The sequence below is a fragment of the Artemia sp. Qi Xiang Cuo genome, chromosome 1 (assembly GCF_049724085.1).
Source record: "Artemia sp. Qi Xiang Cuo chromosome 1, ASM4972408v1, whole genome shotgun sequence".
Lineage (NCBI taxonomy): Eukaryota > Metazoa > Arthropoda > Branchiopoda > Anostraca > Artemiidae > Artemia > Artemia sp. Qi Xiang Cuo.
The window spans coordinates 76982296-76997060 of record NC_142794.1 but is presented as its reverse complement, the minus strand read 5'-3'; the positions used below and the strand labels follow the sequence as shown (position 1 = coordinate 76997060).

The 14765-nt window shown below is 35.3% G+C and overlaps 1 protein-coding gene across 1 annotated transcript in view; it reads left to right on the top strand.

The window, feature by feature from the left end:
• Positions 1–14765, top strand: part of Upf1 (Upf1 RNA helicase) — a 74416-nt gene that overhangs the window by 8661 nt on the left and 50990 nt on the right. The window contains exons 2-3 of the mRNA XM_089087116.1: positions 6817–6906; positions 8061–8210. Of these exons, the coding sequence (XP_088943242.1) occupies positions 6817–6906; positions 8061–8210 (240 nt within the window). The remainder of the gene's footprint in view (positions 1–6816; positions 6907–8060; positions 8211–14765) is intronic.

The following is a 14765-nucleotide window of genomic DNA, read 5'->3' as shown; positions in this document are numbered from 1 at the left end:
TTTTAGAGCTTTAGAATTATTTAAAAAGCTCCTAAAGTAGAATTTTAGAAAATTTTGAGTTTGGGGGGAAGGGGGATTTTAAAAACCTCTTTCTGTAACATAATTTGTCCTCTGAAGTCGATTCTGATGTTTTTAGCACTCTATCTATTAGTGCTTTAGAAATATTTTAAAAGCTTCTAAAGTAGAATTTTTAAAAATTTTGAGATAGGGGGGAAGGAGGATTTTCAAAACCTCTTCCATTGATATAAAGTGTCCTCTGATGTCGATTCTGATGTTTTTAGCACTCTATGTCTTAGCGCTTTAGAAATATTTAAAAAGCTCATAAAGTAGAATTTTAGAAAATTTTGAGTTTGGGGGGTAGGTGGATTTTAAAATCATCCTCCCATGATATAACGTGTCCTCTGAAGTCGATTCTGATGTTTTTAGCACTCTATGTCTTAGTGCTTTAGAAATATTTTAAAAGCTTCTAAAGTAGAATTTTAGAAAATTTTGAGTTTGGGGGGAAGGGTGATTTCAAAAACCTCTTCCCGTGATATAACGTGTCCTCTGAAGTCGATTCTGATGTTTGTAGCGCTCTATCTATTGGTGCTTTAGAAATATTCAAAAAGCTTCTAAAGTAGAATTTTGGAAAATTTTGAGTTTGGGGGAAGGGAGATTTCAAGAACATCTTCCCATGACATAAATTGTCCTCTAAAGTTGATTCTGATGTCTGTAGCGCACTATGTCGTAGCGCTTTAGAAATATTTAAACTATTTTAAACGCTTCTAAAGTAGAATTTTGAAAAATTTTGAGGTGTGGGGGAGGGGGGATTTCAAAAACATCTTCCCGTGATATAACGTGTCCTCTGAAGTTGATTTTGATGTTTTTAGCACTGTATCTCTTAGTACTTTAGAAATATTTTAAAATCTTCTAAAGTAGAATTTTAGAAAATTTTAAGTTTGGGTGGAGGGGAATTTCAAAAACATCTTCCCATGACATAATTTGTCCTCTAAAAAGGATTAGGTTATTTTTACTGGTCTCTCCTGTCAAATTCTTTCCCTAATTAATACAGTTTAAATGGTCTTATCAACAGAGTTGTTTGGCATGTGCCTGCTACCCTTAAGGGTAAAGGTTTCTGATAAGGCAAGTGTGACATCACAACAAACCTGGTTTCATATACCATAAAGAAAGTCGGCATGGGTTTAAAATTAAATGACTTAGGATTTAAATAGAATTTTGGAATATATTTTAATGAACAAGGTTAAAAGCAGAAGTCGTGTAAGATAAGCAGTGATTTATATTTATAATAGTAATATATGATGAAATATTAGTTAAAAACAACTAGTACTGTGCAGTAATTTACCATTATATAGAGGGGGGGGGATGAGTAGAGGTAGGTACTTCAAAGTACCTTCCCGGGACAAACCTTAGCATGTATATCCATCCCTGAAAGTTTCATTTTCCTAACCCAACCCCTTTCCAAGATAGCCAAAAGTAACTAAAGTAGAATTTTACCAAATATAACACTCATTTCTGTTGTTGCAAATTCTCTCTTGTTTCAACCCATGTACCTACAAATTCAATCAATTGTGACAAAACAAGAACTAGAAAAACATTGACAGAAAGGGGTGGATCCAAGATTTTTTTTAGAGGAGGGGGGGGGGGCAAAAAAGGTTGATTGGAAAAATAATTTTTAGGGGATACAAAATAGGTTGATCCAATAAACTTGCATTAGGAGCAAGTTTATTTAACACAAACTTGAGTTAATTAAATAAATTACACTACTTTAGACTATGCTAGGGGGGGGGCACACTCCCCCCTCTCTGGATCCACCACTGGTGACAGGCAGCAGAATGCCTTTGAAATATATAATTTGGGCTATATATTTGCACATTAGGGTGGCTGGAGGTATATATTTGCACATTTTGGGGGGGTTGGGGGTAAAATTGAAGAAACTTAAAGAAGCTTAGAAGTAATTTTGAAAATAATTTGCAATAGAAATGAGTGTTATATTTGGACTCAGGATGAAATTCTGATGCTAGTGGTATGTTTTTTTTTATCTATCTGATTAGTCTGTTAATATAAACCTTATCCCTTATTGTACCTGCAAGCAATGAGGGGAAAACTTGCCTTAATACCTTAATTACCTTAATTCGCACTTCGGAGCAAATTAAGGTCCGTACTGGATCTGTTGTGCTCCGGGTCAAATGATGGCAAAAATTTGTCACTGTGTTAGGGCCCAGTGACACGCCATAGGAGAGGTCTGCTGGAGAGATGCAATTTAAGCCCACTCGGTAGCGGTGGCCACGAGGTAGGTATGGCCCGTAAAGACCATTCTCAGTGGTATAGAGGTATAGAGCTGATACCGCTGCACAACAGCAACTTCAGATCGAGTATGCGAGATGGTTGGGTATGACAAGCGGCATCAGCCTCCTAGCAAGACCCTTATTATGATAAAGTTGGCATCAGTCAGTAGTTGAGTGGGATGGACAGTCCCACTCATATTTCCAGGGCTTGTTATTCCATTCCATGTCAAGTCTGGATTTGAAGGACACAGCCGTAGGTGCAGTCGCCATTTCAGCTTGAAGGCTATTCCAATTTTTGACAACACACTCAGAGAATAAGTGTTGCAGTGTTCTTGTTTTAACAAAATGTTTTGACAGCTTATGTGAGTGTCCTCTTGTCTGGTGCTGACTTGAATGTTTGGTAAAGAGGGGGTTATTTGGTTGTGCGTTATACTTGTAGGTCAGCATCATATCACCACAGCGGCGTCTGAAGACAAGTGTTGGCAGCTGCATGCGTTCCAGTCTCTTGTTGTACGGGAGATCTCGTAGGCCAGCTATGCACTTCGTGGCACGTCTCTTGGAATTAACTTGGGTAAAATTCTTCTTTAACCTTCTTTTGGCTATCTTGGAAAGGGGTTAGGTTAGGAAAGTGAAACTTTCAGGGATGGGTCTACAGGCTAAAGTATGCCCCAAGAAGTTATTTTGAAGTACCTACCTCCACTTCTTCTCCCTCTAGAGGGTCCTGAAATGTGTCTACATGACTGGTCTTTGCTTATTGAAATTTTGACAAAACACCAAATTACCTTAATTTTCAATTATCAGTTTCTTTTTCTGTGGCTTTAGTTCTGAAAATGTAATTCCTGTTATTTGAGTAGAATTTTAAGTCATATCCCTGTTTTTTTTTTTTTTTTAAGCTTAGGAAATGTATTTGCATATCTTTAAAACCCTATAAATTGGGATTGAGTAAAGTTGTAGAGCTGAAAAGAATTTTGCTGTACTTCATTTAAGCAGAAGATTGATTTTGCAAGGTTTCACTTTTATAACACAACATATTTTAAAGGTCAGGACCCTCGAGAGAGAGAAGGATTGGATGTAGGTACTTCAAAATACATTCCTAGGACACCCTTTAGCCTGTGGACCCATCCCTGAAAGTTTCATTTTCCTAACCTAACCCCTTATCAAGTTTGCCAAAATTAGCTAGAATAGAATTTTACCAAAACTTAACTTGAGAGGTTGTTTTCAAGCAGTTTGTGTGTAGCAATTGCATTTCCTCTCTTCCTTTGATAGACTAGGGTGGGTAGTTTGAGGGACACAAGGCATTCCTCACACAACTTGTCTTGCAAAGCTGGTATAAGCCTGGTTGCTCATGGGGTGTTGAAAAAATATTGTAGTTTTTTACCACAATTTGTAAAGGAGGGAATTTTAGGGAAATTTTAGACCTTCAACACACTGTGCTACCATGTAGGTTAATTGCTGATAGCTGTTGACACTAGTGGCATATCAGTGTTTACATTAGTGTTGCAAATCTTGCAACATGTTTCACAGTAGAAAAAAGTAAAAATTATTTTATTATGATGCTTTTATATGATGCAAAGATTTTCTCTTAATGTATTTATGTGATACAGTATAATTGGCCAACACTGTTTTTTATGACAATAAACCCAGTATAAAATAGGCCTTTGTAATATGAAATATGTGTTCTATCAACATGTATAATTTTGGTGAATTAGTTCTTCACCTCATCTCACCTTAGCTAATGAAAAAGCATGTTGGCAAAATCATAAGTTGATAGAAATATCTGTCAAGAATCAATTATTATAAAAATTAATTCAATTGTACATTTAGATCTAATTGTAGCTCTTGGATTGGCCTATTATAGACTGTCCTTGTACATGTATTTAAATGGGTAGTTTTTTTCTTTTTTTAAGGTTGAGTTGCATTCTATGTTTTTACTATAGTCCCCCCCCCTAATAAAAAAGAAAGATAACTTCCTATCATATTATTGTCCTGCTCTCTTTGTTTATATTAATGCTTAATTTGAAGTCTTAAGAAATAACTGTTTTTCAAAATTGTTAAAAATAAAGAATTTCATTTGAACTAGTTTCATCAGTCTGCAATTTTTTATATTTTCTATAAACCCTTTATGGATATTTCTCCTGTTGGAAACAGAAGAAATCTCCTGTTCAGAACTTAGTAGTACTGAAGCTGGGATCTGTGGTGTTGTTATAAGGGCAATGTGGAACTTTCAATTAAAGAGTTCAGGAAATTATCATCTAATAAAAATAAATTGGTGGACTGGGTTCTTTAGGCCTGATTGTGAAAAAAATTATATATTTTCTGCTTCAAAGGCTTTTAAGTTTGCTTATTTTGTTATCAGATTATAATTCTGATAGGTGCAGCACTTTTAAAAGATTTGGATCTTATAATACTGAGATAGAACCTACCCCCCAGAAAATCACTTTAATTAAATTGGCCTGAAATTCAGTTTCTTCAATGAACATTTTGAATGGAGAAATATTGCCTCCTTAGAAAATATATTGATGTATTGCATTAAGTAGAATGGTATGTCTATAACACCTCTCTTAAATGATGACAGACTTTTAGCACAAACAAGACCATCAGCCAATGAGCTCCATAACTTCAGCCCTTTAGAAAATGTGTCACTGAGGCTCTGTTTGGTAGATTTTGTTTGTATGCTGGCATGTTTCCTGATACCTTGAAAACTTAAAAACAAAACAATTGATTTCAGTCTTACAATATCAATCCCTTAGATAATAGGATAAGTATTAATGAGGTCAGTTTCAAGTCCTGAACAATTAGATCTCAGCAGTAATAGTACTTAGAATAAGAAAATTATCAAGAACATCTTTATCTTTCCACTTGATATGGTCATGTATTCATTGACTGATTTTGGGTTATCAGTAACTTCCCAAGTTAACTCAGAACCTGATCATTAAAAGTGTCTTTACCAAAAGGGCAGCAGTCTTCTCAACATATTTAACTTGGGTTGGGCTATTTTTTGTTGTGATTTATTGAGTAAGCTGGTCATACTGCCCAATTTTTGTTTGGCATTTGACATTGCATTCAAGGTACTGGCCAACTGCTACTTTTACAAGGGACACTTCCATTCAAGTCTGAGGCACTGTTTCATCTTAGTTATCAAACTATGTTCATTTATTAAAATGTGAGTGAATTTTATGAATAGCCATAGTGTGAAGAAAATGCAGCCAATCTATTGTCTAAGGCAGTGTTATGACTGGCTTAGGAGTCAGCCTTTTCTAGGGTTAGTATGAAGTTGACTAATTCAGTCTCTTGTATATACATACTACTACTAACAAGTCGCCACAGCACCAAGCCGCTTGAGGCTACAAGCTATGCATGCTCCTCCATCCCAATCTATTAAAAACCTCCCTCTTTACACCCTCCCATGAAGTTCCCATTTTCCTTAAATTTTTCTTTATGACAGCATCCCACCTCAACTGCAGACAACCTGCTTTCCATTTAGTCCTAGATGGTTGGTTGAAAAGGACAATTTTTGGCAGTCTGTCATCTTTCATCCACAGAACGTGCCCTAGCTATCTCAATCTTTATCTTGTTTTAGCATTGAACCACACTTTATTGAAATGTGACTCATGTAAGGATTTTCAATCCCTGCTTTTGGAGCATCAAAAGTAGGAGTCAGCAGCATATCTATTTTTGGCTGAAACAGAAATGTTTAAATAATGGTAAGTAGAAAGCCAAACTCTGATGATGGGGAAAATGTACATGCCCAGGCATGGAAAAACTTCCAAAGCTGCCAACACTTTAGCAGCACAACTTGTGTTTTGACATCAGTATTTTTATCTGTAAAAATGCTATTCTCAGACAAAATCTGCAAAAACTACCAAGTACAATTGTTACTTGGCTTTTGCATCGCAGTACATGCCATTCTGTTCTTTTTTTTTTTTCCAAAAACCGAAGTCAACTTCTTTTAACTAAAAACTTCTTTTTAACTAAGTAAACAGGTATTTTAAGAATTGCTCTTGTTGTTCACCAGTCAAGGGGGGGGGTGTGCTGGACTTGCAATTCTGTGCTTGTAAGGGCAGTCCTTATGTTGGTGATCACTTGGTTTGGAAGGGGGGTCAGTGGTGAGACTCTGTAGGCTCAGCCAGAGTTGACTTAGCTCCAAATAGGTATTTGAATATATCTGGAAAGAAAACATCAGAAGTGATGGACAATTTGCCCCCAGCCACACATAGCACTCCTGACCAAATGCAGAGGATCAGGAAACTGGCAGTAGATAAGAGTAAGTTTTATAATCAAGATATATCATAAAAAAATCAATCCAGGCAAAATTTCTTACAAGAAAACTGAATAAAGGTATCCGAAATTATAAGACACAAGATGTATATTTCACAAACGAGGTTTTATTTCCGCCAAAGCTGGCACTAAATCATTTTTGAGAAAAGTTGTAATGAAATATTTGTCAGATGATTTACAAGAAAGTTAAGTTGCTTTTAGCACCAAAGTCAAGAAAGAATTTACCTCTCTTAATTTGCTCTTTTAATTCTAGGTATTGCTAAATGGAGTTGATGAAGAGCTTGTCAAAGGTGTTTCAGATTTACAATTTGAGGAAGATGAAGAAGATGGATTCTGCTCAAAGGTTTTTTTTTTTCAAAAAAGTTTCTTAGCAAAAACTTATATTTGGTTGGTGTTTGCTCTTAGGAAGTAGATGACTGTTGAATTAGTTCAACAGCAGGGTTTACTGAATATATATCTTTATATATACATATATATTAGGAACAGGCAGTGTCAAAATATTTCCAAATTCAGCATCTGTCTGACTTCCCCTTTATGATCTAATTCCCAATGTTGACTTCTGGCCAAATTGAGTATGGCACACTACCAATATATGATTTCTATACTTGACGGTGGGTTTGGTATAAGATAGCTTTCATTAATGAAGACTGTTTGATTCCCCTTTCAGGAGCGCCCCCCCCCCTCTGCCCCTAGATTTTGAAAAATACCTTTTTTGGTATTTTCATTAAAAAAAAAAATAAAAGAACCAATAAACCACAGGGAGGAAGAGAAAGGGACATTAAGAAGCAAGAGGCAACGAGAGACAGGGAAAATACAAACTAACCATGTTTGAAATCAAATTACAATTTAAAAACAAAAATGTGAAACACAAAAACTCTCAGAAAACTTGAAGAATATCATATAAAGACTGGCATTTTACATTAATAATTGTCAGTAATAAGGGGGTATCTGTAAAAATGTTAAACAGAATAAAAAGATGAAAAACCATGTGAAATTGGAGGAAGCTTGAAATCTTTGGGGGACCTGGTTAAAATATGTCTCCTATCTATGTCCTATATTATAAATAACATTAAAAGAAGAAAATAGAGAATGCCAGGTTGATAGAATTACTTCATTTGCTGATATCTTACATTTTGAGATTTTGCAAGTGAAAAAAATCAAAGCTAAATCAACAATGATTGTTTATAAGTTGGTAAAATGACAAAAATAAAGAAAAGGGAGAGTCCCAATACCAATCCTTATGATAGAATAATCTTTGATTTTCTCTGTGTAAAGATTTTTATATTTTTTGTGTGTGTTATTTGGATGTCTTAGGCTGATTAAGTCAGGATCAATTGCTTTTTTCTAAGCACCATTTATTTTCCACTTAATTTCTAATAAAAGGAAAAAAAAAATCAAGAATGCATGAAACAGAAGTTTTTAATGTTCTATTTGCGTCATCATATTGTCCCTAGCTTACTCAGCCTACCTATATTCTACCAACATCTCATTTTGTAGGATTTACCTGAGCATGCATGTCACTACTGCAGCATACACGACCCAGGAACAGTTCTAATGTGCAATATATGTAAGAAGTGGTTTTGCAATGGACGGGGCTCTACATCTGGATCACACATCATCAATCATTTGGTTCGAGCAAAACACAAGGTAAGAACTTTTTTAAACAGTCCCTGCATTTAACATTTTTATGAACAATGAATATTAACAATTTTTAATAATTCAAAAGTAATCCAAATATATATGCATTTATACCCTTTGACGTATTGCTTTATAGATAGATAGATGTGTCTTTTCCAACAATTAATATACAATACATTTAAAAAATAAAAGTTACTTACGTTGTCAAATCCTTTTTGTAGGGTTCTATGGATTGAATGAAAGGAGACAAAAAAGGAAACAAACCCACTATAAAAAAAAAAAATGATGAAGTGTTGTCTGTTGCTCTTTATCCATTGAAAATTAAGCCAGAAAAGTGCCATATGCTAGAGACAATACTGACTTACATTTTCAACTTGGTTCTTAGACAACCACCATATGGAGGTTTTAAAGAAGAAGAAAAATTATTCAGAAACTATTTTTTTTTAAATTTTTCTGAAGGTACTAACAGGGTGACACTTCTTATCTGACTGAGGGAGGGAAGGAATCTGAGAAGTTGGCAACCGCAACTTAAGACTGGTAAACAAGGCAATTTGTTTTATCCCAGACGGTCTTGTGGGTTACGAATGTTTTGCTCGAATGCTAAGAAGCATAAGAGGTTTGCTGCCATAGTTGCACTTTTTTGGATGAGGGAGGAGCTCAAAAGACTGTATGGGGTGTTGAAAAAATATCATAGTTTTTTACCACCATTTGTTGATGCTAGTGGCCTATCATTGTTTACATAGGTGTTGCAAATCTTGCAACGTTTTTCACAGTAGAAAAAAGTAAAAACTATTTTATTATGATGCTTTTATATGATGCAAAGTGTTTCTCTTAATGTATTTAGATCAGGGCTTCCTAAACTTTTTGCATTCACAACCCCATTTATGATTGCAAGTTTCCTGGCGACCCCATATGAATATAATTGAAAGACAAATGAATATTTTTGATGATTTATTTATTAGGTAAAAATATATATATACACATGAAAATATATAGCATTATAATTCGTTTAGAAACATACAAAAATCTAAAATAAAAAATTCCACAAAAGTTGGAAAGTTGTCTTTATTATACTTATAAAAATTATATGCCATTTTTTCCATCAAAATGGCATTTTTTGCAATAACGTAAACAAAAGAGAATTCTGACCGTTTTAAGCTTAGTTCTGACAGAGCGCGAATTTCGTATCGCCTAGCGAATTTCGCGTCGCCCCGCAGAAAAAATACGCTTCGTTCATCGAAATCTTCGCTTCGCAGCGCTTCAAGGTCAAGTTGAAAAAATTCGCATCGCTATCATCATTCGCTCCAGAAATAAACACACAAGTGGATATTGAAAAACTTATTAATCTAATTTCTACTTATCCTTGTATATACAACATAAGACAAGCTGCAACAGCACTGATGAGTCTTTTTTTCGTTTACTTTTAAACTGGATTTTCTCAAGAGTAACGAAATTCGCGGACTTTGAGAGCTACATAGTGAATTCCGCAAAACGGCGCGATGCGAAATATCGCAGAGTGAATTTTGTTCGCGCTATGTCAGAACTAAGCTTTAGTTCAATCGAATATATTCGAACGCAGTCGTTGGTTGGTAGATATTAAATTAAAATGAAAGGATAAATGAGATGAATGTGCCTGTTTTCTATTGGATAACAAATTAAATCTTGGTGGAATGTTTGATACTGCTGGACGTAAGACCTCTTCAACATTTTTTAGCGCTGAATGATATTGGGGTTTGATATTTGCTAAAGCTCAGAAAGTAACTTCACATAAATATATGGTTTTGAATGGCAGAAGAACATACAATGCCATATATGTGATTGTGGGAAATTCAGTTCTAGTTCTCATCCAGAATTCAGTCAAGGGCTTTTTTGGAAATTGTAGTTTTAAGTTTGAGTCTCTCGAAAGCTCAGCAAATTCCTCTTGAGCTTTAAGTGGTATGTGATCAATCTCAGTTAAATCAATACAAAACGGATTTTGAATCCAAGCTATCTTTTTGAAATCAATATTTAATATAAAATGAGTACCAAAATATGTTTCTAGCGCTTTTAGTGGGTGTTCAGACGCTGGATCCTGTCTCAGACTCCATCCAAGCTTCTTGCTCAGAATGGTTGTAAGCTGAAAATAGGAACTATTGAGCAACATTTTCAGAACTGAAAACACCTATTTAGGTAACAATAATGATTGTGAATTTTCTATTTCTATGTGTCATTAAGGTCATTAAGTTGTGAATTTTCAGGAAATTCTGGAGAGGGATATTGAAATAAATCGAAAGTAAAGTAAAAGTCGAAAAGTGAAAGTATTAAGATAACTGATACTTATATTAATAAATAGATAAATTCTAAAACTTATAAAATTAAAATGAATAATAGAATCAATCATAAATAGGTGGTCACAGTAAGTTGAGTACTTTAGCAACTTTTATACAAACAAATTTTTAAGTTCTCAGTTGGGAGCTTAAAGCGTTGGAAAGTCTACGCGAATGAAAGGACTGTGAAGTATTTGTAATCAAGATTTCTAACCAGCTAAAAGATTCAAGAAAAGGTATATGCATATTTAGACAACTAAGGAAAAATCTAAAAGGAGTCTTAACATACAGTTACCAACGCTCAATGATTCCTTGCTCTCCAACAGCTTCTGCTATCACAAAATAAATCATCCTTTGCTTCCAAAGTGTCACAAACTTTTTAATTATTTTTTATATAATTTTGTTTAACTACTGTTATTATTACATCTAAAAACTCACTGCAGTGCCAAGTCGCGTTCGCCTCCTCCATCCCAATCTGTCCAAAGCCTCTCCCTTTCCACCCTCCCAAGAAGTTCCCATTTCTCTTAAATCATTCCTTAGGACATTCTCCCACCCCATTTGGGGGCAACCTGCTTTTTATTAGGCCTTAGACGGGTAGCCAACAAGGACAATATTTGGAAATCTGGCATCCTTTATCCGCAGAAAGTGTCATAACCGTTTCATCCTTTTCTCATAGGCCTAAAAAGTGCGATTGAACTACATTTTTCAAACAGCTTACTATTTGAGATACGGTTAGTCAGTCGGGTATCTAAAACAATCCTTAATTTTTCTGGAAAATATCTTGCAAATCCTCCTCGTTTTTTGCAGCCCTCACGCTTCAGAATCACACTTGACCACTGTCATCACTGTAGCTTCCTAAATTATAACCTTGTTTCGCAGACTTATCTTCCTATTCTTCCAAACTTTTTTAAGTAATTTGTTTCCTACAGAATCTGGGCTAATGCCTATAATTGCCACTCTCACTCTTCTTAGCTTTCTTACGGAGGGGCTTAATTAGAGTTTTGAGAAATCGTTCAGTACTTCTGATTTTTCAAAAATTATGCTCACAATATTCATTGATTCATCTCTAACCTCACGACCACCATATTTAAAAATCTCATTTACCGCACTATCAGCACCTGGGGCCTTATTATTTTCTAATCCTTTTCGTACTCCACTTTCACTATATCCTCACAAAATAAATCTTCCTTCACGTCCAAAGTGTCACACACTTTTTCATTCTTTTCTATATCTTTTCCTGCAACTCTATCCCGGTTTAGTATCTTTTCAGAATGTTCTGCCCATCTCTCTTTAACTCTTTCCTTATGGCGAATTGTTGCCCCGTTCCTACCTTAACTGAAACATGTCCACGTTGACTTTTCCATCTCAATTTATTAACAGGTCTTTAAAATGTATTACTGTTATGTTGTCTGGCTTCTTCTTCCCGTTCTTCGGCTATTTTATCTATGGCCTCCACTCCACTTTCTTTACACTCCTCTTATTTTCATATGATCTATCACTCATGTAATTCTTGTACAGGCCCGTCCGCCTTTCTATTAACGGTTATGTAAAGACTCATTTCGATCGGCTCCATCCAAATTATTCCGTTATGGTGGCGCTTTTTGCAACTCTATCATTTCCCATATGTTTCAATCGGCGTGGTTTATTGGTCAAAAGTAAAATATAGGGCGGACCAAAGCCAACCAATGTAATTTACTCTTGTTTAGCATGTAGGTTTGACAACTTCGGTCTACGGAAATTCTACTGCGATGTACTGAGCCGACGGCTTTCTGATAAGATTTTGAAGTGAGATTGAAAAAAGAAAGAAATAACGGCTGAGCAGTTTTTGGCACCTGGTATTTTTTTCAGGTTTAGCTGTAAATCTGAAAGGATTGTTTTCTAGTCAAATTACCAGTTTTTTTCTTCAAGGATGCTTGCACAATATGGTTGAATCGGGTTAGCTAGCCATTTTTAGGGGGGTAGAAAAACGTTAAAAAATAAAATAATTTATATAATTTTCGCCTGCTTTCCCATTTAAAAAAAAAAATAAAGAGAGAAAAGACGGATTTAAACTGAATTAAGCTTCTTCCACTGCTCTATTTAAATTTAACCCGTTTTTTCTGTCGTATGCTTGTTTTAAAGTCAATAATCTCTAGGTTGTTTTCCCCGTCGGTTAAGTTTGTAGAGCATTGTTGACAAGCTTTTTGTGAGGTGATAGCTTTCTTATTACAAAACAAAACATTTGTTGTAAAATAAAAGATTTCATATATATCCGTACCAGACCGCCAGAACCTGAACCTTTCTTTAAAAAATCACAGTTCATATATAATCCAGTATGATCATTCTCTATCTCACCCATTATAAAAACCCGGGCCGGGGTGCGAGTGCTCCGGAGAACGTTTTTGCAGATATAAACATAGGCGAAGTCAGATTAGCGGGAATGCTGGTTAGTCTGTTTCCGTCTGTTTCCATCAAAGTCAATTTAAGCAATTGTAAATAGACTAACCTGCATTCCCGCTAATGCAGAAATAAGTGGGAGGAGCTTTTTGTTCGCAACGAGAACGAAGACCAGAAATGATCTGCGATAAGCTTACTGGTATATTCTGTCTACTGTGTTAAAAAATATACAGATGTAGAAGTACAGACCTCAAACAATGTGGTAAAGGGAGGTTGACCGTAGGTACTTCAGAGGTATATACTTTTTTTTTATTTCAAAACATTTTCGAAAAGGCAAAATCACCTTTGTACCGTAAAAACTGGTTTACTCCGTAAGGAGCCAAGCATAAACGATATTTACATTTTATGCCAGAGTCCCATCAAGGTCACGCTTGTCGACAAAAAAAATATGAATGACCAAAGCCGTATCCAAGTGGGAAGAGTTGCCGGGTTTGACCCACCCCTCCCCGAAATTTCGGCTTTCTCGTAAAAAAGTAACAAAAATTATATAAAATCATTTTTGAAGTTTTCTTGTCCCCCCCCCAAAAAAACAAATCCGTCCGCCCAAAAAAACCCTCCGGGATACGCCCTGGCAAATGAGATGTGGTTGTGCTTGATTTTAATGTCAAACTCATATTTAAGAAGCAGAAACCTAAGATGGCAAGAAACTGGTTAGAAAGGATTGCAACACTTGTTTGTTTCCAACTATTCGTGAAACTAACGAACAATTTACTCGTTTAGAAGAGTTTTATTCATAGCTCATATCATAGTTTTAGCACCAATTTTCACAAGATATATACAACAAAGCAAATGTAACACATTAGCAAGATACATATTCTTATTGTAGGCTAGTGAGGCAGGAGAGGGTGGTGACAGACGCCTTAAATAGTGCATTAAAAGGCGCATTAAAAAAAAAATACCAAAAAATAATTGTTTGGTTATGCTGATTCCAATAGTATCGATTTCTTTAACTTTCAAGTTAATCATCGAAAGTTACGAGCCCCAGCAAACTCATCGAATTAAAAAAAAAGGGGGATAAACACCCCCAAAAGGCAAGCGATATTCACAATAATCAAACCATCAAATTCAACGTATCAGAGAACCCTAGTATAGAGATTCTATGTACTAGGGTATAAAGAAATTCGGGTACTTTTTGCTCAAATATGGTTGGTCATAACTTTTTGGTCATGGATCAAATATTATGATATAGACAATCGCTTTAAGATCATCTATAAACTATATAGGCAATCAATTTAGGATCATCTATAAGCTATATATTGATATTCCCAGCTTTAGAGGAATGTTATATAGTGATACATTAGTACCTAGGAAGTCACGCAGTCCTAAAAGAGCGGGAGGGGTGCCATACAGCTCACGCTATGTGTTTTAGCACTCTCCGTTAATCTCTAGCTAAATATGGAGTGAGGTCTAGGAAGAGGGGTTAGGAATTAAACACCAGTCTCTCTTCATTTCAAATAAGCCACATAAATGTGGGGTGATAACTTTCGTCTTGTTGCATAAAAATGTTTGGTACTTATGTGTTATCCCGACCTCACTTAAGAAGTGCAGTTAGAAAACAATTCTTACTTCATAATATGCAGAATAATTGTAGCTAACATGTTTAGCATGGAGCCCCGTCATACTTAATTCCTAGCCCCCCTGATGTGCAAATAAAATAACCCATATTTTATACTATCCGTGCATTCTGCCATACGAAACTATTTTTTACAGTTTTTGTTTCGTTACAGTTGGTTCAATACAGTTACACGGGATGAAACAATAGAGGCGTTGCGAGAATAGACGTGCCAGATTTTTTCTTTGATAAAATAAAAGATATTTTTCA